Source organism: Pan paniscus, chromosome 6, assembly GCF_029289425.2.
Source record: "Pan paniscus chromosome 6, NHGRI_mPanPan1-v2.0_pri, whole genome shotgun sequence".
NCBI classification, from domain to species: domain Eukaryota; kingdom Metazoa; phylum Chordata; class Mammalia; order Primates; family Hominidae; genus Pan; species Pan paniscus.
In genome coordinates this window covers 53,193,835-53,217,201 of record NC_073255.2, presented here as the reverse complement: position 1 = coordinate 53,217,201, position 23,367 = coordinate 53,193,835, and the positions used below count along the sequence as shown (strand labels likewise).

Here is a 23,367-nt window from a genome sequence, read left to right as displayed (position 1 = left end):
TATCAGAAAGATATATATAGATCAGAAAGATATATATATATAGATCAGAAAGATATATATATATAGATCAGAAAGATATATATATATATCAGAAAAGAAGACAAGGTGGACATGAATAATTTAAGTATTCATCTCAAGAAGTTACCAAACACACACACATACACACACACAGGGCAAAAGGATAAAACCAATAGAGAGCAGAAATCAATGAAATCAAATGAAATATAAGGCCATAAACGGTGGGTTTTTTTAAGACTAATAAAAATTGATAACCCTCTGACAAGACTGATTAAAAGCAAAAAGGAGAGAGAAAGAAGAGATGCAAAATTATTGGTAATGAAATAGGGGATATTTCCACATATCATTCAGATGTAATTTTACTTTACTGAGTAAAATCACTCAGGAATTTTTTCTCTCATTCTCTTTTTCAAGATGACACTGATTAATATGAACCCACAAAACAAGACAACAAAACAAAAATGAGGACTTAGAGCCCAGGAATCATGGTATCCACCTCAGGAGAGCAGAGCAGAGAATTCCTAGGAAAGCAGCTGGGTGCTGGCAGGAGCGGCTAGCCTGCCCAGGTGGAGCATGGTAGGGAGTCTGGGTGGCGTCTGCACAGACAAAATGACTCAACATAAAGGTGATGTGTTGGCACACAGAGCTGGGAGCAATGGAGAACAGGTGTTTCATGTAGTAGCAAGAGAGCATGAAACTCTAGGAAAAGGGAAACATGGTAAATAAGGGAATGTCATTATAATGCATAGCCTGACTCTGCACTGAACAACATTTATCTCCTCATACTGTTTTATAACAACTAAAATGGTCATATTACCATAGTGGGAGCAACTGATCAGGGAAATGATGTAGTACAAAACTAAATCTGCATCTTTCAGAACAAGAAATCAATTGATAATTCCTGTAACAAATAAATCAAGAAATACTGCCGTAGGTGTATCAGTTAGAAATATAAGGACCGATCCCAAAGAAATTCCTAAGTAATTTTAAATTCATACTATGGAGTGAAATGGAAGGCAGAGCTAGATGAAGGGACTTTTTCTTAGTAACAGTCAATATTTATAGACATGAAAAACTTTTATAATAATCTTAATTTTTGAATAGGAAAACTTATTCAAAAGTAGTGTTGGCTAAGCAGCAATGTGTTGAACAAATGTGGCTCAGGTATGATTCACACTCTAAGACATCTGCATTAACACTAGCACCATGGTAGATGCGAACTCAGGTCTCCTGAGTTCAGGTAACAAAATTCTGTGAACAGTATAATCATTTTTGTGAAAATACATATTCTTATCTTCATATGAGTACATATAAATTCATCTAAAAAAGAACTCCAAGGCTTTTAAAATAGCTATCTGTGGTGATAAGATTATAGGTGGATTTGTTTTCTGGCTTATTTGTATTTTCTAATGTTTCTACAACAGACATATATACTTTTTGTAATAAAGCAAAAAGTTATTTTTTAAAGTTATATAATGAGGCCAGGCGCAGTGGCTCACATCTGTAATCCCAGCACTTTGGGAGGCCGAGGCAGGAGGATCACCTGAGGTCAGGAGTTCGAGCCAACCTGGCCAACTTGGTGAAACCCCATCTCTACTAAAAATATAAAAATTACCGGGCATGGCGGTGCGCACCTGTAGCTCCAGCCACTCAGGAGTGTGGGGCAGGAGAATTGCTTGAACCGAGAAGTCGCAGGTTGCAGTGAGCTGAGATTGCACCATTGCACTACAGCCTGGATGACAAGAGCAAAACTCTTGTCTAAAAAAAATAAAAATAAAATAAAAGTTATATAATGAATAAAAATGACAGCATGATTGGGCAAATATTCCCAAAAGTTGCATCAGTATATCTTCAAATAGTCACCTCAGTTTCCAGGTACTGTTTATAGGATGAAGAAAAGTGAGTATGACCTAGGTATAAATTTTAAAAGGGTGCATGCAGTAAGGTGAGTTCACTTGTTAGCATAGTTACAAAAGGAGATTTGCATCTGGTCAGTGATCAATCCCCCACCGCCACCCCATCCGTGAACACCTGACCCCACTCTGTGCCTGCTCCCGGAGGGCTGTACAGGGTCGGATGGAAAATAACCAACATTCACCTGGATGATATGGTCTTCAATCTCTAGTGTCAGGCGGAAGCAGAAAGAAGAGAGGATCACACCTCATGGATCTCAAAATTCCATGTGAATCTCATATTCTGTGTCCCAACACACTTGTAGGAAAAGTTCTAAATTTCTGGAGAACTTTCTCTTAATTTTACAATAGAAGTTTACATGTGGGAAAACCTATTCAAATGTACTGTTGGCTAAGCAGCAACATGTTGAACAAATGTGGCTCAGGTACGATTCACACTCTAAGACATCTGCATTAACACTAGCACCATGGTAGACGCAAACTCAGGAGACATCTGCGTTCCACACAGGAAATCTCTCAGACCCATGTCAGTCCTTGGTTCCAGCAACAGAAGATGGGAACACTATTATTATAAACTTTCCAGTGCTACTTCTTCTTTTAAAGGTGTTTTAATTAATTGAAAAAATTATGTAACGCATTTAAAATACGAAACATTTTAAAATATGATTAACCTTTCTGAAGTAAAATATTAAGTATTGCATTCACCAGAAATTTTTTTAAAGGGAAGTACTATATTACGCCGAATAAAATGTCTTGCCTTCCTCTAACTTTCATATATAAGGCAGATCCGAAACCCTTTCCCATGTACAAGCAGAGTGTGAGAGAGCCAGGGACCTGGAACAGCCTGACACCCGTCCTCCCTCTGACTCCAGGTCCCCACCAACTGGGTTAGGCTCCTGAGAGCTTCGCTGGCAGGGCCCTGATCGCTGATTTTGCCACAGTGTTGCAGTTTCTAAGCATGGTCATCTTATTCTCTGCACTGCATGGTGGAACAGGAATATTTTATGCCCCTCTATGGATTATTTCATGGAACTGGCTCTCCTTGTGTGTCCAGCAAATGTTTGTTAAACACCTAGATGAATTCACAGATACATCAATTGCAGAGGTACAATAAATGTTTACTGATAGGTAATGTTTTTATCTGAGCTTCCCATTTTCAAATCTATGCAATGGCTTTCAAGTTACTTTTAACTCAATAATAATAATAATTTCTTTTATAAACTTGTTTTGTAATTCACAATTCTTGTGTTTGAATCAGAAAACTTCCTTTTTAACTAGGTTCTTTACTAGTTAAGTCCTCGATCAGTGAATCGAAAAAACTTCAGGTATGAAACAAACTTTGGGGAGTATTTAGTTCAAGCCCCTCAGGATCCAGATAAGAAAATAGAAACTGAGAGAGGAAAAGTGACTTGCTGGAAGTCACCTAGCAATGTCATGGCCCAAGGGGGAGGACCCACCCAAGTGGCAGAGCCATATGGGCAGAAGAACACTACCATGCCCATCAGCACACTTACCATATGTCTGGAGTTTTTCAGTAAGTTTGTCTACATCAATGTGCAACTGGTTTTCTACAAAGTTTCTTACAAATTTGTTTCTCAGGGCCTCCTAAAGAAAAATAATATAGCTTAACAAAAATAATTGCATTATTTCGTATTATTGAATAATACTTATTAGACTTATTCAAAGTTTCATTACAAAGGAACAAGGCACATAAACTGAATCCACTTAAAAGAAGTTTTAAAACACCACAATAAATAACAGGATAACATCTTATTAGAAGCTTACCTTGAAAAACAAAATCAACAATTATGAAAATTTATGTTGTAGTTGTAATTATGTATTAATACTAAAAACAAAGAATGAATTAAGTGGTTTGTTTTCGGCAAAATTTTCAAACGAACCTATATAATGAACCTTTCTATAAGATTCCTTTCCTTTGCATGGCCTTTCCCAGAGGCCAGTTGTAAACAGAGGGTCATTGTTATGAAAACTCTGAAGGAGGATTTCAGAATTTCCCAAACCCTCTCTCAATGTTTGGCTATTCATCTTTAGAAGCATCTTTCATTGCTTCATCTGTACCATTCTTCTTTCATTACTATCGATGGTTGTGACTTCGCCTCATTTTTCAATGATTGGAGACAAATTGTTTACTGTGGAGAGTTCTCCAAGATTTTTTCATCAACTTCATGACATCTTGCCCCTTTATTTTGCCATTGATATCCATGTACTTGCATTGCGCTGCCTGACACTTACAACATACAACAACCAACAAGAAGCTGAGAGGGAAAGATACTGATGTATCCAGGCTCTGCCTCAGGATCAATGACTGGGAATTAATTTTGGAATTTGCCAATTTCTTGGAGAATATTTGTACACTATCCAGATTTTGGTCCAGCACATAACCTAATATCACAAGAGGTCCATATAGGAATTCTCAAGTAATATGTACCCTTTGTAATTAGCTCTTTTATTTCTCACATTCACCTTATTACATGTGATAGTTTTAACTAATCTTGTCTAAGGATGACAAGGTTTTATTATGAAAGTTTGGTGTTTGCTTTTCTTTTTTGGAATCTTATTTATCTTCCTTCACTGGGCATTCGCTATTTGCCAGTCAATGTGCAGGGTAGTTATTATGCATCATGTCATTTAATCTCAACAACATCCCCACGAGGGTACCGTTGTCTTTTACTGATGGAACAGGGAAGCAGAGCAAAGTTAGGGCTTTCCTCAGAGACTCTAACCACTCCATCTAGTGGCAGAACCAGGCCTGCAACATACACATCGACTACTACAAACCCAAGGCACTGCGAGTTCCCTTGAGCATGATCCCAAAGCTAAGAAATAGAGGAACAATTTACGCCGTCTTATCCTATGGAAGATAAGTTCTTCAACTGGTTGAACATGTGACTGATTTCTGACATGGCTACTTAGTAAGTAGTACTCAGGTACACCATAGACTTCACAAGGAGCTGCCCGATTTTCGAGGCTGAGTTAGGCACTGTTTTATGTTCTCCTAGATATTTGTACATTCTCGACTTGGTGCTTATAATATTGCATGAGATTATATATAGTTGCAGCAGAGACCTTATCTAGTCTAAAATACTATCTGTCCCATTAACTGCAAAGGTTTGCTGATGTCTGTATTAACAAATTAATCCATACACAAACAAATTAAAGAAGATTACAATACTAGCTAATACATATGGCCATGGTCGCTGTGAGAATGAACATCGCAGACCTCCAACTGCAGGAAACGGAAATGGCAGGGCCCACTGCTGCACTCTGAATCCATGGCACTTTGCCCTGAGGCCACGCCTCCCATGGGCTGTCTCTCACCAATGACCACCACATCAGGCCCACTCCCAGGAGCCACAGGACTCCACTGACATGGGACCCCTACCTTGATAACTGACTTTAGCTCTGTGACTCCCTCTCGGCCTTATCTGATTTCCATTAAATTGCAGGGCCCACCAGGATGCTTCCACCCGACCCTCTCCCTCTCTCGTTTCCTCAGGGTCAGACTTGCATCACCACTGACAACCTTGCTTCCAACCTGTCTAGCTTCCTCTTCCTTTCCTCAGCAGCTATTTCCCAAAATAAAATTATTGCACATGTAATCCTGTCTTGGCATCTGCTTCTTGGAAAACTCAGACTCACACAGTAGCATTTTCTCTGTGTCAAAACAGGATACATTCCAAGGGCTCCATGTATCCTGACCCATTTATACCTCATAACTACTATCGCTTCTTCATTTCTCAGGGAAGAAACTCAAGGTACAGAGAACTTCAGTGACTAGCCCAAGATCACACAACTGGTGGCAGGGGTTGAGCCGGGAATCAAACTCAAAGGATTCTAGCTCCTGAGTCCATACTCTGAACTACTTACCTGGTGGTTAATAAAAAAACTAAACATGAATTAAAATGCAGGCATATTTTCTCATCCTATCAGAGTTAAGGTAAGTTGAAGCTACACAAATGCCCAAAAAATTATTAGGTGATCTACCTGAATTAAAGTTTTACATTAATGATTGTCAGGCTCTAATGGAGGTAGGCCATTCTAAACTGTAAGTTGTTCCTTTTAAAAATATTATCAATACAGAATATGCAGAAATGATCATTGATTGTTGAATAGACCTATAATTCAAAAATATGCAAACAATCTAAAAAGCATTAAGCTTAATAAAGAATTTAAAGAAAAGGTTACTATTAACAAATTATTAATCATTCTCACAACGATACCATTTTGCATGGGTAAAATACTGAAAATTCACAAAAAGTTTTCACACATCTCTAGTTTTATGTCAATTATATGAGTCAACTAGAACCACTATGCCTGATGTGACTCTGTAGAATCTTCTACAGGGCAGCCCTGATGTCTCGGACATGCCCTAGCAGTAGCTCCCCATCCCTCGGTGGCAAAGACCAACCACTCACCTGTAGCTGGTTGAACATCTGGCCACTTCCACTTCTCTGGAAAAGGCTGGACATTTCCAGCAGTGTTTCTGATAAAGTTTTTAGTTTGTCCACAATATAAAAGGTGTAATTAGCCTGCAAAATGAAGCATATTTGGATATGTCTCTTATTCAGCTGTTATATTAAGATAAACCTTCCAACAAGGACTGTATATGATGTGGCCACCAGAGCAAAGATCTTCCTGCAGGCCAGCTAATGCCTTCCTCAATAACAGGAAAAGTTCCAATGCTCTCACGTCACAGGTGAGTCCTCTGAGACCTCTCTCCTTGACTCTGTCCATCCAGGGGCTACCTGCCTGTTCACCACTGTCTCGCCAGTGTTAGAGTCACTGCTGGGTACAGCATATGTCCCCAGTATATACTGACCAAATTAATCAATGCTTCCCCACATTTCTTCCTCAAAGATACATTCTCAACTAATACTTACTTGTTTTATGGTACCCAACACTATTGAGGATAGAATAAAATTGGTATATTTTTTCATTTATTGCTACTAGCAGAGTACACTGGCATAAGACTTTTATAAAATAATTTGGTATCAGAAAAATACAGTCACTGATCCATAAAAAATGCACATGCTTTACTCTCTAAGATAAAAGGCTTCTATCCTAAGGAAATAGTTTAAATAAAATATAAAGTTATTTCCATGAAGATGTCTATTGCAATATTATTACATTTAATACTGAAAATAGTCTAAATGCCAAAGGGACAATGTTTAAGGAGGGTTTGAGAGTCTAACCACATCTCCCTAGGGTCACTAGGAGACCCTCACAATGGCACAGGAGCTGAAAAGCAGCCAGCAAAGCAAACAGAGGAAAACCTTGAACTCTCAGCTTCAGCCTTCAATAAAAATAGGGATAGAGGCCGGGCTTGGTGGCTCACGCCTGTAATCCCAGCACTTTGGGAGGCCGAGGCGGGTGGCTCATGAGGTCAGCAGATCGAGACCATCCTGGCTAACACAGTGAAACCCCATCTCTACTAAAAAATACAAAAAATTAGCTGGGCACAGTGGCAGGCACCTGTAATCCCAGCTACTCGGGAGGCTGAGGCAGGAGAATGGCGTGAACCCAGGAAGTGGAGCTTGCAGTGAGCCAAGATCGTGCCACTGCACTCCAGCCTGGGCGACAGAGCAAGACTCTGTCTCAAAAAAAAAAAAAAAAAAAAAATAGGGATAGAGATTCTTGTAAGTATTAAGACAAATTAGTATTCCAATACCTTGGCACCAGGCCTGGCACATAGCAAATACTCAGTAAACACCAGTTATACTAACCAAAAATGCATACAGATATGCAAAGGTTGAATAACATTATTAATGCAACATATGTAGAAGAGCTGTAAAATCTTTAAAAACTGAAAATGGAGAATACACACACACACACACACACACACATTAAAATCCCCAGCCAAAATACCTCACATTTCTAACATTCTAGTAACAGAAGGCAGCCTAGCTGGGCTGCCTCTCTGGAGGGACCAGGAGTCCTTCCAACAAACCAAGCTGCCGCTGCAACACCAAGAGGCGGATCAGCTCGGATGACACTGATAATGAATAGCCAGGCAAATGGTTGTTCTTCCCCTGAGGGTAGAGGAACCACAACAAGCACCCAGGAGACAGGGCAAGGAGTATTTCACAATATCAAGTGACCTGGCCTGGAAACACTGGCTGCCCCACAGCAGGATGGCTCCTGATGCAACAAAGACCTGGGCTCCTAAGAAGTCCCCTTCTTCTCCAACTGCTGGAGGCTCCATCTCCCCAACATGGAGGCAGCTGGACTGGAGAAATCTCATCTGTCCTTTCATACTGCAGCATCAGGGAGTCCCAGATCCATCAGATAAACCAAAATTAAACTCTTATTGGAACCACAGCACACAAAGTGGGCCAAGATCTGTGTGTTAAGCCTAAGTAGAATGACTACCCACAAAAATAAAAGATTTTTACACAGGGCTCAAAGTCTCTTATTATATTGCTTAAAATACCCATGATACAATTGAAAACCACCCATTATAAAAATAACCAAAGAAAAGACAACTAGAATTAAGAAAAGCAATCAATTGATGCCAATATTGAGACACATCAGATATTGGAATAACCTGGCTAGTGTTTTAAAGCACCCATCATTAAAAAAATGCTTCAACAAGCAATTACAAATTGTCTTGAAGCAAACAAAATAGCAGAAAATCTCAATGAATAAAAAGAAGTTATAAAAAAGAACCACATGGATTCTCCAGAAATGGACAATGCAATAACGCAAATACAAGAACTCACTAGATGGTCTCAGTAGAAGAATGGAGATGGCAGAGGAGAGAACCACTGAACCTGACAGCTGATCAATGTGTGGTACCCAATCTGTGCAACAGGGAGAAAGGAGATTGATAGGAAAGTGAACAGAGCCTCAAGTACCTCTAGGACAATAATAAAAATTTTGATACTGGTGTCATTAGAGTCTCTGAAAGAGAGGAGAAACTGAGTGGAACTGAAAGAGTATGAGAGGAAACAATGGCTGAAAAACTTCCTAAAATTGTAGAAATACAAAAACCTACAGACTCAGGAAGCTTAGCAAACACTCAATATGATAAACTGAGAGAAATCTATATTAAACCACACCATAATTAAACTTCTAAAATCTGAACACAGTAAAAGCTTTAAAGCAGCCAGAGAACCATAACATGTTACCTCTAGGGAACATCCACTCAAAGGTTAGCAAATCTCTCATCTGAAACCCTGGGAGCCAGAAGAAAGTAGCCTAACATTTATCAAGATGTAAGAAAAGAATTGTCATTGTAAATTCTGAATCTAATGTAAGTATCTTTTAGGAATGAAGATAAAATAAAGACATTCTCAGATGAAGAAAGACTTTAAAAAATGAAAATATGAAACGGAATCTTGGAGCACTGGGAAGGAAGAAAAAAACAACAGAGCAGAAATGTGGGTGAATACAACAGACTATACTGTTTTCCATGAGTTTTATGAAATGTATTTGATGATTAAAACATAAATCATAACACCTTCTGATAGTCAAGATGATGATATTTAAAAGCAGAGAAGGTAAAGGGACCTAAGTCGAAGTGGATTTCCATATCTGGCTTGAAGTGGTAAAATCTCAATGCCAATGAACTGTGGTAAGCCACGTGTGTATGTCTGTATTGTAATATCTAGAGCCAGATGTTCTTTGTAAGAACATCATGCAAAAAGATACACTCAAAGACAGTATCAATAAATTATTTTTTAGAATGGGTATCCTAAAATCATGTCTTAGGGTGAGGATGCTCAAAAATGTTTAAGTAATCCACAGGAAGGCAAGAAAAGAGAAACAGAAGACACAATAGCCAAAAGCTGGGAACAACCCAGATGTCCCACAATGTGTAAATGGTTAAAGAAACTGTGGACCATGCATACCAGGGAATGTTATTCAGCAATAAAAATGAATGAACTCCTGATATCTGCACAATATGGATACTACTCTAGGGAATTATGCTAAGTTTAAAAAGTCAATCCCAAATGGTTACATGCTGTATAATTCCATGTATACAACAATCTAGAAATGACAAAATTATAGAAATGAAGACCTGATTGGTGGCTGGCAGGGGTCAGGGACTTGCGGGGGAGTGGTGTAGGAATTAATGGCTGTGGTTATGAAAGGTAAAGCAAGAGACCCTGCTGTGATGTGGTTGTTCTGCTTCAGTGCTGGCGATGAATACACAAACCTACACAGGTGCTAAGCCTGCATAAAACTAAATACACACACGCACACACACAGTAAAATGGGAAATTGGAAGACAAGTGAACTGTATCAATGGCAGAATACTGTTTGTGATACTGCATTATAGGTAGTGTCATGAGATGTTACCATTAGGAAACCCAGTGAAGGGTACACCGATCTTTCCATGTTTTTTCTTACAAATGCATGTAAATCTACAACTGCCTCCAAATTAAAAAGTTAATTTTTAAAAGAACATGGAATTCTAAATGAAGAGGTGCCCACTGACCACAGTTGGGATCATTTGAGCATCAAGAAAAATAAATAAACAAAAACAGCAATGGACTGAAATACATTTAACATGTTTAAATCTATGAATTCATAATCATATTGTTTAATTAATCACCTTCAGAAGATTATAGGGAACTAATGAGGCTCAGAGCTCATAATCCCAACTAAAAGTGTGTCAGGATTCTCAGATATCCTGTGATTAAAGTCTTATTTCCATTTTATTTAATTAGGTGAAATGTCTTGGGCTTTGGTTTCATTTATACACCACCTACTAACTTTTAATTTTAGAAAATGATTTATTCCTCTCGTACTTGCAGTTATTCTTTCTTCTAAGATAGAGGAAAATATTAAAATGTGACTAGGTCATAGCACAAGATATTAGCTCTGGGTTTATTTGTTCTGTTGTATTCATTATTTTTTGTTATATCAATTATTTTCTTAGTTATATCACACTCTTCCCTCCTTATTCAGACCTTTTTCTTATTGCATCAAAGGGGAATGAGACAGAGGAATTTGAAGATTTGAAAAGGAAACAAGTAGACATATTCAGAGTAGATAAAAGAAAAATATTTCTTTTTCACTTGGCCAAAATCAGGAAGGGAAAAACCCACGGATACAGCATCCCCTGATTCCCCTCAATGCACTTCATACTAATAAGAGCCTGCTTTCTCCCCATCTTGGATAAATGGATGAATGAATGGTTGGGAGGACAGATGAATAAATGGACAAATGTATAGATGGATGGATGGATGGATGGATGGATGGATGGATGGATGGGTCAATGGATGAAGAGATAAATGGATGAATGGATTGATGGATGAATGGATAGATAGATGAATGGATGGTTGAATGAATGAATAGATGGATGGATGGATGGACAGATAGATGAATGGATGGATGGATGGATGGATGGATGGATGGATGGATGGATGGATAGATGCATGAATGAATGGATGGATGGATGGATGAATGTGTGGATGGATTTAAATGGATAAATGGATAGATGGATATATGGATGGATGGATGGATGGGTGGATGGATGGATGGATGGATGGACAAACAGATGAATAGATGAATATATGGGTGTGTGGATGGTTGAATAGATAAATGAATGGATGGATAGATAGATTTGGATGGATGGATGGATGGGTGGATGGATGGATGGGTGGATGGATGGATGTGTGGATGAATGAATGGGTGTATGGGTAGATAGATGGATGGATGAATGGATAGATGAATGGACAGATAGATGTGTGGATGGATGGATGAATGAATACATGGATGAATGGATGGATATGTGAATGGATGAATAGATAAATGGATGAATGGATTGATAGATTAATGGACGGATGGATGGACAGACAGAGAGATAAACAAATAGATGAATGGATGGATGGATGTGTGGATGGATAGATAAATTAATGGATGAATGGATGGATAGATGGATGGATGAATGGATGGATGGATGGATGGATGGATAAATAGATCAATGGATGAATAGATAAATGGATGGATGGATAGATGAATGGATGCATAGATGGATAGATGGATGGATAGAAGGCTAGATGGATGGATGAATAGATGTGTGGATGAATGAATGGGTGGATAGGTGGGTGGATGAATGGATAGATGAATGAAGAGATAAATGTGTGGATGGATGGATGCATGGATAGATGGATGAATGAATAGATGTGTGGATGAATGAATGGGTGGACGGGTGGATAGATGGGTGGATGAATGCATAGATGAATGGACAGATAGATGTGTGGATGGATGGATGAATGGATGGATGGATGGTTGGATGGACAGATAAATGAATGATTTTATGGATAGATAAATGGATAGATGGATGCAAGAGTAGATGGATGGATGCATGGATGGATGGATGGACAGACGGATGGATGTGTGGATGGATGAATAGATAAATGGATGGATGGATGGATGGATGGATGGATGGATGGGAGGAAAAGAGAAAGGCTGGTCTGTTGCCCCTGAAACAAAAGGGACTTGTGCCCTGACCTTCCCATACAGAGGACATGGCTAGACAGGGCATTTAGAGGGCACACAGCCAGCCCCCTGGGATGCTAACACTCAATTATAATGCCCTATGTCCTCAATATAGCACACAAATTCAATAGAACATGAAATAACTAGCTTAAAAGACTTCCTGGGATTTTATCTTGTATACACTTTTCGCACTGTACCAAATTCCAAGCCTTCAAAAGGGTTCTACTCTGTCCCCTAGAAGCCCAGTTTCAAATGCAGAAGAAGCATCGTTATTGGTTCTTCAATGTGGACCCCCTGAGTTTATCTATATGTTTACAAAAACAGATGCATATGTTGGTATTCTGTTTTTCTTCACTCATACTATCCACGTTCTTTCTTTGCCTGAAATTCTCTTGAAGATCAGTCTGTATCTGATTCAATTAATTCTGTATTGATGTCCAGTCTCTGTTTCCCATCTCTACTGCTTACAAACAATGGCACAATAAATATCCTTGTTTGCATGTGCGAATAGCTGTCTTTGTAGTATTGATAGATATTCCCAACACGGCCTCAAAGACTTCACACGAATACACTCCCAACAGCAATGCATGAGAGTGACTCTCTCCTAATACCTCCAAACAACAAAATATATCAAATTGTGAGCCTTTACCATTTTGATATGATATCTCATTTGTGGATATCTCATTTTGGGGATTTGCATTTCTCTTACTATTAAGTTTGAGCATCTTTTCATTTGTTTAAAATACATCTTGGGTTTTTTTTTATTATTTTTTGAACTATATGTTTATAATTTTTCCTCATGTTCTAATGTGCTATTTCACTAATAAATTAATTAAGATTGTATCAAATAGACCACCATTTCCAAGCAGACAGGAAAACGAATGATGGAAAATTGCAGGTATCCAAGGTCAGTAAAAGAGCAACATCTATGCTCATCTGAGGGTTTGGATATTATCTAGTCTCACAGAAAAAGTACATTCACAGTTCTACTGATACTGCTGTCTTAGAGAACTGCTATTTTATAGGAGGTTATATCAAACAAGGCCACTTGTAAAATGTAATTACTTCTACTCTGGGCAACTTTGCTGAGTTTTGATAAAATGTTCCATATTGGCCACTTTCACCCATCTGAGAGCCTCACCAAACCACTGACAACTTGCTTTCCGATAACTGATTTGATGCGTACAGTCAGAAAGTGGATTGCAATGAATTTTGTTCTCTCTGTAGGGCTCCCTGGGAAAGACCTTGACCTGCCTAAAGGTCCCACCAGTGCCCTTCCCCATTGCTCTACACATGTAAATAGCCCCACATATGTGCAGAGCCTGTGCACTTCCAGCCCGTACAAGTTTATGTAGACTCCAGGCTTGGGCAGCTTCCACTTCACTGGCATTTTTCACCTTTAATAAGTATCATGGAACCAAGAATTTTTATTTCTATGGAAGTTAGTTATCAGGCTTTGTGTCCGTTTAATGACAACACTAGCAATAGCCTGTGCTTATTCTTCACTTTGCCTGATATTCTCCTGAAGATCAGTCTATATCTGATTCACCAAATTCTGTGTTGATGGCCAAGCTGTTTCCCATCTCTACTGCTTACAAACAAATAAATATCTTTAAACTGTATTACTTCATTCTCATCCTCCCAAAGGTGAAGGCAGTCAGGATTCTGGGGATGGGTGAAATGCCATGCACTGCTACACAAAGTTATTTTTAAAAATGAGGTAAATTAGGTACCCAGTATCCCAAACTGATGATAGTGAAAGAAGCTTTAGTATACAGGATCCTTATTATTTTATAACTAATACTGTAAATATGGCCAATGAAAATAAATTGGCTGCAGAGTCTGCCAAATTTGGATTCAAGCCATGAGCTTCTGTTTATCATCTAATAAACTTGGGAATATAAACATTCCCAATTCTTACTACTTTTTTAATCTATAAAATGGATTTAACAATGTCTACTCCCTGGGGTTCTTGTGAGAAGTAAATGAGGGAGGACTTGGGAAAGCGTCTGATATGGTTTTGCTGTGTCCCCACCCAAATCTCATCTTGAATTGTACTTCCCATAATCCCCACCCAAATCTCATCTTGAATTGTACTTCCCATAATCCCCACGTGTCATGAGAGGAACATGGTGGGAGGTAATTAAATAATGGGGGCAGTTTCCCAATACTATTCTTGTGATAGTGAGTAAGTTCTTAACGAAATCTGATGGTTTTACAAGGGGCTTCTCCCTTTGTTCATTTCTCATTCTCTCCTGCTGCGCTGTGAAAAGGTACCTTCCAATATGATTGTAAGTTTCCTGAGGCATCCCCAGCCATGTGAAACTGTGAGTCAATTAAACCTCTTTCCTTTATAAATTACCCAGTTTCCCATATTTCTTCATAGCAGTGTGAGGACGGACTAATACAGTGAACATGATGGTTCCTCTAACCTTACAGAAGTAAGTGCTCAATAAAGAGTGATTCAATCTGCATTTAAAACAGTGAAATTATTGGTGTTAGAGTTCTGGAACTATGAGCAAATGTAAAACTCTCTATCTGTCCTGCTCTGTTGCTCCAGATCCAATCAGAATCCACTATACCAGATAGATGAGACTGACAGCCGATCTCTGCCCATCATAACCCGATATTCCAATTTGGCAACTTGAGGCCAGTTCCTTCCATAGAAAGCAGTCTTCCCCATGCCCTTGTCACTGGGACTCCACATCTCCTTCATACCACAAGCAGTTCCTCTGAGGCAGAAATAGATATACTCACATGTGAATTTCTACTTGGAGAATACAGTAAAATATAACAGAAAAAAATAAAACATTGGCCTTAGAGTTAAACAGACTTTGTTTCAAATCCCATCTCTGTCTCCTGTTGACAGCTTTGGTAAGGTTACTTACCCCTAAGACTCACTTTCTTTACCTGCAAAATGTGTATAACAATTGCCAACCCCTATTGTAGGTATAAGGCATAAATGAGGTTTGGAACCAACATTAGCTCTTAGCAGTGTCAGGATTAGAGCAGGTAATTCTTCCCTCTATTCAATATATGTTTGATAAGTTAAAACTTACATTTAAGAACTTATGTGCTTTATGGAAACTCTTTGTACTTCAATAGTCTAAAACAAAGAAACCAATTTACAGCTGGCCAGTTATTAATTTACCTTCTCACAACTCGAAATTCACCCTTCATTGCCTGTTCTGCAATAATAAAGTTGGGCCTTTTAGACATTCTCCCTTGCCAGTTGATACACTGTTAAGCTTTGCCAGAAGAGGGCTCTGGAGGGACAGTGAAGGAAGAGGGATTTTCTCTTCCAGATTCCAGTGTGCTGCTTCCAACAGGCTCCCATGGAGCAAGCTCCTGGATTCCCCCACATCTAGCTTCTCTAAACCTCAGCTCCTGCAATGCACATAACCAGCAGCACATGGCACCCTCTCATAGGCAACATCCACAGCATCCCAAAGAGTGGCGTCCCAGGGATTTCTGCAGGTGTGGCATGTCCACCTAGATGACTTCCTCAGGTATGCCCTTTTATAGCCTTGCAGATTTGAAAAGTGTAGAACTTCTCCAGACACCCTAGAGTGCAGATTCATGGCAATTATCACTCACCTCAGTGATTTTCTCTGCCATACTATGGGCCATGGTTGTGCTAACTTCAGTAGGGTCTGGATTTCAAGCCTGGATGGGGAAGCCACTTCTAGTTCTGTTTCTTCCTTGGGTTCTCTGCCCCAGCTCTAGGGGCAAGAGTTATTCCCTGTATCTGCCATTGCTGCATTCTTTAGAGATCTCTTCACTGTTGATAACCAATCCACCGTTACTCTAATGCCTTTTTATAGTAATAATTATTCATATTAAACTTAACCAGTTTTCTCTTTTCTGCTTGAACCTTGACTGATACATTGGCTAATAACAAAATGGACACTGCACTCAGGAAACAGCAAAAAAATGCAGATGCCATGAAAAGAACAAAAAGAAAAAGTAATCAGATTTCTTAAATATGTCAAGATTACTGAAAGTACCAAAAGCTACAGTTTTAAGCACCGTCTGATATTTTTTGAAAAAGAAAAAAAAGCCTCTTGGGATGTGATGCTGGCAAAGGTACGAAGCCACACAAGCTAATCTAAGGGCATGAGGGAGGTTGAGGCAGGGATGCCAATGCTTTGATGCCTCATGTAAGGTAGGGTTCTGCACAATAGCCACAGGGTGGTCATAGCCACCAGTAGGTTCCTGGTTCTCAGTCCTTGGCTCATATACCTAGCACCAAACCCTATTTACAGAACATACCTGGACTACAGGGAAAACTAAAAGTTGGCCATTATGGATCAGCTTTCCTACCACCAGCTGCAAGCCATCCTTAGTCTGGAAAAATTTGCTCAGGCACAAATTAGCAGGCCTCCCATGGATAGGCATGTCTAAGTTACTGCTTCAGTAACTTGAGAGCAAACTATTGTCAGAGTAAAAAAGACACTGTTGGTTCTCTGACAGAGGAGGTCTCTAGTGACGAAAGGGAAGGGGGAAGTAACGTTTAGCTCAATTTTTAGGGAAAATTTTTAATTAAGAAAACAATTCGAAGCACATCTTCTCCTCCTCCAAATGGCTTTGCAACAAAAATCTTCATACATAAATGCAGCTTAACAAGCTTTTTACAAGCAAACACTGTGCATCATTGTACCGTGCTAGGTAGTTAACACAGATGAGTGAGATTGGACCCTGCCCTGGAACGTTCCCAAGGAACAAACGCCATGCATGTGAGCATCCAAGGTTCAGTGGGGAATTCATATAGGTCCCGAGGACAGGTGGCTGCTGAGAGATGACCTGCAACTGGTTTCCAAGTGCTTCCTACTTATTTTTTGTTTTTAGTACACAGTCCTATGTTCCTGTAGTAATTAGCTAACTAGCCTCCCTGGGCTACTATTTTTCAATGTGATTCCATAACCAGCTGCAAAACCATAAGGACAGGGTTTGCAAGTTTCATAGATAGCTCTAATTATTTCCATTTACAAGTGGTAAAAGATCATTCCAAAGAGGCACTGTTGTGGGCTGGCTGAATTATGTGCTTCCCAAATTCATATGCTGAAGTCTTAACCCTCGATATTTCAGAATGTGGCCTTGTTTGGATATAGGTCTTTAAAGATCCAATTTAAATCATCAATTAAGTTAAAATGAGGTCATTGGGGTGGACTCTAATCCATATAACTGATGTCCTTATAAAAAGAGGATATTAGGACACACACACAGAGGGACAACCATGTGAGGACACAAAGAGAAGATGGCTGTCTGCAAGCCAGAGGCCCCAGGAAAAACCAGTCCTGCCATTACCTTGATCATGGTCATTCAGCCTCCACAATGTTGAGAAAATAAATTTCTGTTGTTTAAGCCACTCAATCTGTGGTACTGTGTTATGGCAGCCTGAGAAAACTAATACAGGCTGTATTAGTCTGTTTTCATGCTGCTAATAAAGATATACCTGAGACTAAGTAATTTATAAAGGAAAGAGGTTTAATTGACTCACAGCTCCACATGGCTAGGGAGGCCTCATAATCTTGGCAGAAGATAAATGAGGATCAAAGTCATGTCTTACATGGCAGCAGAGAAGAAAGCTTGTGCAGGGGAACTCCCATTTATAAAATCTTCAGATCTCACGAGACTTATTCACTCTCATGAGAACCGTATGGGGAAAACTGCCCCGGTGATTCAGTTATCTCCACCTGGCCCTGCCCTTGACAGGTGGGGATTATGGCAATTCAAGATGAGATGTGGGTGGGGGCACAGCCAAACCAAATCACAGGCTTCAAAATAATACACTGGGCCTGAATTCCAGCTCCACCACTTGATAGGTGTGTGACCTGGACAAGCTAACTTATCCTCTTTCAATCTTGGTTTTCCTAGCTATAGAATGGGGATATTAGTACCTACCTGCAGTGGTGGTTGTGAGGCGTACATGAGATAATCCACATAAGGTGCCTGGCCCAAGCTCAGTAAATGAAATTAATGACCTTGGGAGATAATCTTCTTGATGGCACCCACCACTGCTAAACTCAGACAAAGCTACTGCATATCTGCAAAGCTAAGGCCAGGCTCCGGCAGCGGGCAGAGGGCTTGGCATACAGTCTACTCTATCTCCCTTGTATATTTAACACCAGAATGTCTTTGGCTCAAATGGGTACAAGAGCCAAATAATTAGTATTATTTAACTTATTCAACAGCCACTGCTGAAGGTATTCCTAGCATTCTTCTAGGCACTGGGGACGGTGGCCAAGAAGACAGACAAGCTCCTGCCCCTCATGAAGCTTATATTACAGCAGGCGACAAATAATAAACAAGTACGCCTGTAAGTCAATGAGATAATTTCAAGTAGTGATAAAAGCAAGGTAACAGCTCCACTGATAATCACCAAAGATTAGAAAAAAACCCCACGCCCTTTAGCGGGTGAATGGACGAACAAACTGCAGTGAATCCACACCACAGAATGCCACTTGGCAATAAAGAGGAGGCAACTGCTGATACACACAATGACCTGGGTGAATCACAGCCCTCGTACTGAGCAAAAGAGACCACTTTCAAAGGTTACAGATGATGATTCCATTATAGGGCATTCTCACAAAGAAAACCTACCTATAGTGATAGAGAACAGATGGGTTTAGGGTGGGAAGACAGTGTGATTACCAAGGGACAAAATGAGGGATTTAGTGTGGGCTCGGGCAATGGAACTGTTCTGTGTACTGATCCAGACAAATGTGAGAGCTGTCGACCGAAAAAAAGCCTGCCGAACTTACTCTATGTTAATTTAAAAACAAAGCAAAAACACACAGTGCCTGTTGGGGGTGCCTGAAGAGAGAAGATACTTCTTAAGAAGGTTGGAGGATAAGCTCCAGGAACAAAGGCAAGAGAAAGACAGCTGGAGCCCCCCACAGCTGGAACTGGAGGTAGGAGCACCGGCTGCCCTGGGCATTGAGAGGACAGGGAGAGTGGGATCAGGGAGAGACATGGCGTGGCTGTCTGGATCACCGCTGGTGGCCTCTCTCTGATCTCTGCCACCTGCTGAGGCCAGCCTGAAAGGAGGAAGGACCTCTCCAACACAGTGGTCAGGTGAGGACATGCGTCTCAGGCACACTGGATCCCAAGGAAGTATGGCATTTAAATTCCAGATATGCGTGGGCTGCTGCCATGTCTGGAGTGATACACAAGGTTACTGAAAAACTTTGCCATCTTGAGCAGCATGGGAAGACTTGGAAACAAACATAACTATCAGAGTCCCTCCTCTGCAGGCGGCTTCCAGACAGAGGATCACCAGGTTCCCAACGTAGGGCTGCCATTTTATGGGACCTGCTCTGTTTCCTGATTGATGTTATGCATACAGACAGATGATGCTACAAAGCCAAATATCTAACACCTCACTGCTTGGGGCTGCAAAGAAAAGGTAGTTCTCTATTTCCTGTAGCTGATCCAGTTTTTACCCACTGGGGATGGTGAAGAGAGAACAAAGTCTCAAAATTGCCTGCTGACAGTGGCTCCCTGTTCAAACAGCATCTTCTGAGTGATTCAGGCTCTTTGGGGTGAATGCTCAAACCCCCTGATGTTCTCTAGGGGCAGCCTGGTGACAGTCAGGGGTGGAGGGCCCAGGACTCCCACAGTCGTGTGCCTCGTCTGCCTGTCTGTGGTGCTGCCAGGGCCTGGCCTGCCCAGCCCACATCCTACCTGGAACCTCGGGGTCTGGCACTGCCTTCTCCCTTGCTGCTGCCTTCTCACTTGCTGCTTCCTTCTCACCTCGGCTCCTGCTTTCTGAGCCTCAGCCATCTCCTCTGCCAGTCTGGCCTAGGCCAGCTTGGTGCTGAGGCCACCTCGCTCTCACAGCAGCCAGCTCATAGCAGGTCCCCAAGGCCTCCACTTGACACACTGGCTCAGGACATGGATGTCAGGGAAATCTGGCTCCCTTCTACTCCATGCTCAGAGACACTAATTCAGGTATCCTTCCTCTGCTCAGCCACACTGCTAGGACCACAAGCTAGCTCAGGGCCAGCCTACACAGGGACTATCCCCCAAGACACATGGGTAGGGCCAAGGCCCTCAGCTTGCAGCTCCTCCATCATCCCACAGCCCCTGTTTGGGACCATCACCAGTAGAGGAGAAGCCAGGATGCCCACCTGACCACCAGCTTCCTCTACTTTCATCCTTCTCTTCCCAGGGGCTCCCACCCGCTCCCGTCTGGCATTATATACCCCTTTATGCTGGGGTTTCTCAACCTCAGCACCACTAACATTGTAAGCCAGATCATTATTTGTTTGGGGGTGGGGGCTTTCCTGTGCATTGTAGGATGTATAGCAGCATCCCTGGCCTCCAGCCTCCAGATGCCAGCAGCGCCTCCTACTTATGACACTAAAAATATCTTCAGATACTGTCACATGTGCCCAGTTGGGTAAAATTTCTCCAACCCCACCCTGGTTGGAACCACTGGCCTCCACCATCTCTTTCCTCTTTCTGAGGTGACATCTGTCTTCCCCACTCCCCAGAGGCAACAATGGCAGAATGCATTTCTGGGAATAACACTTGTAGGGGAGGAGATCCCATTGGTTTACTATTTTCTGAATATTATTTCTGGTATTTTTTCCACTTCCAAATGGCACTGAGAGTTATGATTTAGCCCAGTTTCACAAAGGAGGACACTGAGTGTGACAGTTCAAAGCTCTGTCCTTTAGCCAAAAGGAGAGAGCTAGATGAAAATAAGACGGTCTGTTTTCATGGGCTTATACGTCCCTTAGAAGCCCAGACTAAACCTACTTTGTGCACCAGGGGCCTAGAATGTGCCTGGTGATTCTCACTGAAGTATCATTTCAGGCATGCTACTTATTCTTGGGAAAACAATATAATTCTTTTATCTGTTTTTCTTTCATAGCCTCCCTTCAAGCTCACATTGTGTCTACACATTGTTCTTCAATTTTTCATCAGCCTAGGGCCAAAACTGAACACGACTCTGACCTATAAAATAAAAAGAGCATACTAATACATTGGAATCTCTTGACTAATGACATGGAAATAGCATCAATTTCTTTGCAAATACTGAGTCTGACACCCTTAGAGTATGAGTTAAATTAACTCCTGTTAAAATAGTTGATCAGGAGGCTGTTAGGCTAAGACAGTTATAGCACCTTGAGTTCCTATGTAGGCAAACCAAAACCCAAATCAATGCAAACAGTAAAACAAAAATTAAAATTAACCAATCAGAAACCTCCAACTAACCTCCAACTAGGGACTTTTGACTTCAACAAATATATTTTCTCCCTGTTGCTGCAGCAAACACTTTATACAAGCTTCTTCTATTACCCCACATCCCACATCCCAACATAGTCAGTGGAGGGTTGAATTGTCTGGCATTGCCTAATTCATGAATAACCGAATGCTCAAATAAACTTGTTGAAATTTTAATGTCCCTAAGTTTACCTTTTAACACTCTCTAGAAGTTTTGGCCATCATTTTTTTTCCAGTTCATGAAAATGCTTGACGTCCACTGTCTTTAAGGCTGATAGATGGAGGTGCACACAGCTCTGTGGAAGGGTATGGATGGGTGTGAGGGGTACAAGTGTTCAGGGATGGGGATATCAGAGCCCAGAGGCGGAAGGCCTTACTAAGGGTCCGTGGGTAATTCTGATGCATCCCCCATGAAGAGCCATCTCCCAGATGACTGAAAATCACGGATCTACTCAAGTCTTTCATTTTACAGATAGAGGAGAAGAGTCCTTCAAAGAGAATGCAGTAAGCCCAAGGTCACAGAAAGTTAGGAAAAGGGGACCAAAATCCAGCCTTCCAACACACATACACACGTTTCTTACCACAGCATCATGCTTCTGGGTGTCACCTGTGCTATTACAAGTTAAACCAAATGAAATTACCAACTTTTATAGATTTTTTTCCTGCAAAAATGGCAACTTCAGATGGTTCCACCTAACAAGAAGTAATGGAGAGAAAAAGACCACGTCTTGAATAATTTATAGCATGGGCCACTCCAACACTGTAGATAATATTGCTTCGCATAGCCCAAGAGGCAAACCTACAAGCGTCTCCCAGCTCAGTGGGACTTTAGACCACCAGTCTAATGACTAGAAACAATTTTCATAAAACCAAATAGCCGTGGCTGACTGCTAGGATAATTCATCCCAGGTACAATGCCATAAAATCAGCTTTGTAAGTGCAAAACCAGGACACCTGCATGCAAAGTTGTTAGCCATTTTAAATAAGTAAAAAAGACATCAGCTCTCAACACTGCCTGCAATATCTAAAATGGGGCTAAGCAAGAACCAGTGAAATCTTTGGTGATTTTTCAAAAATTCTCATCACTCTCAGAACACACATGTGGGGCTTGGCACCTCCCCACACCTCTGTCCAGGCCCACAGTCCTCCCGTCTCCACCTCACAGGGGCTTAGAAAACCCATCCTTCCAAGTGCTTTGCCCAGTCTTTCTTTCCAGGGAGACCAGCTGCCCCCCACAGCCTGTGCCTCTGCTGCACTGAATGGTCCTTACAGCATAGTATATCTAACTTATTTCTTCAGCTATTTGCCTTCTCTTCCCCACAATAGGGTGAGCTCTTTAAAAGCAGAGATCATCACACTAATTGTTATACTGCAGAATACATCATAATATGCAATGCTATAGTCATATATTAATAATATTAACATAATAATATAGCATATCATCTTTTTTTAAAGTCATGGCCTATTTTTAAATTTTGAATTTAAAATAGAGCTGTGATATGGAGCCATTTTCTGTGAAATTCCTTAAATATCCAAAACCCTAAAAAGCTTACTACACTAAGGAAATTCAAGTAATGGCACAGAGGCTCCAGTCCTGGGATGGCAGCTGTGAGGCCAGAGTTCCTGCCCAACAGAACAGCTCACACTGAGGATATATGGAGATCAGTGTCGTTCCATGTGAGAGTGCAGACTTTTGGCAAATATCCCTCTGAAAGGACACTTTCAAGATTTT

General features: G+C 40.8%; 1 protein-coding gene across 2 annotated transcripts in view; it reads right to left on the bottom strand.

Moving 5' to 3' along the window:
* ABCA13 (ATP binding cassette subfamily A member 13) overlaps positions 1 to 23,367 on the bottom strand; it is a 513,749-nt gene that overhangs the window by 343,329 nt on the left and 147,053 nt on the right. For both annotated transcript variants that reach the window (XM_063606228.1, XM_003805826.7), the window contains exons 28-29: positions 6,368 to 6,481; positions 3,446 to 3,536 (exon numbers count right to left, since the gene is read on the bottom strand). In XM_063606228.1, the coding sequence (XP_063462298.1) occupies positions 3,446 to 3,536; positions 6,368 to 6,481 (205 nt within the window). The remainder of the gene's footprint in view (positions 1 to 3,445; positions 3,537 to 6,367; positions 6,482 to 23,367) is intronic.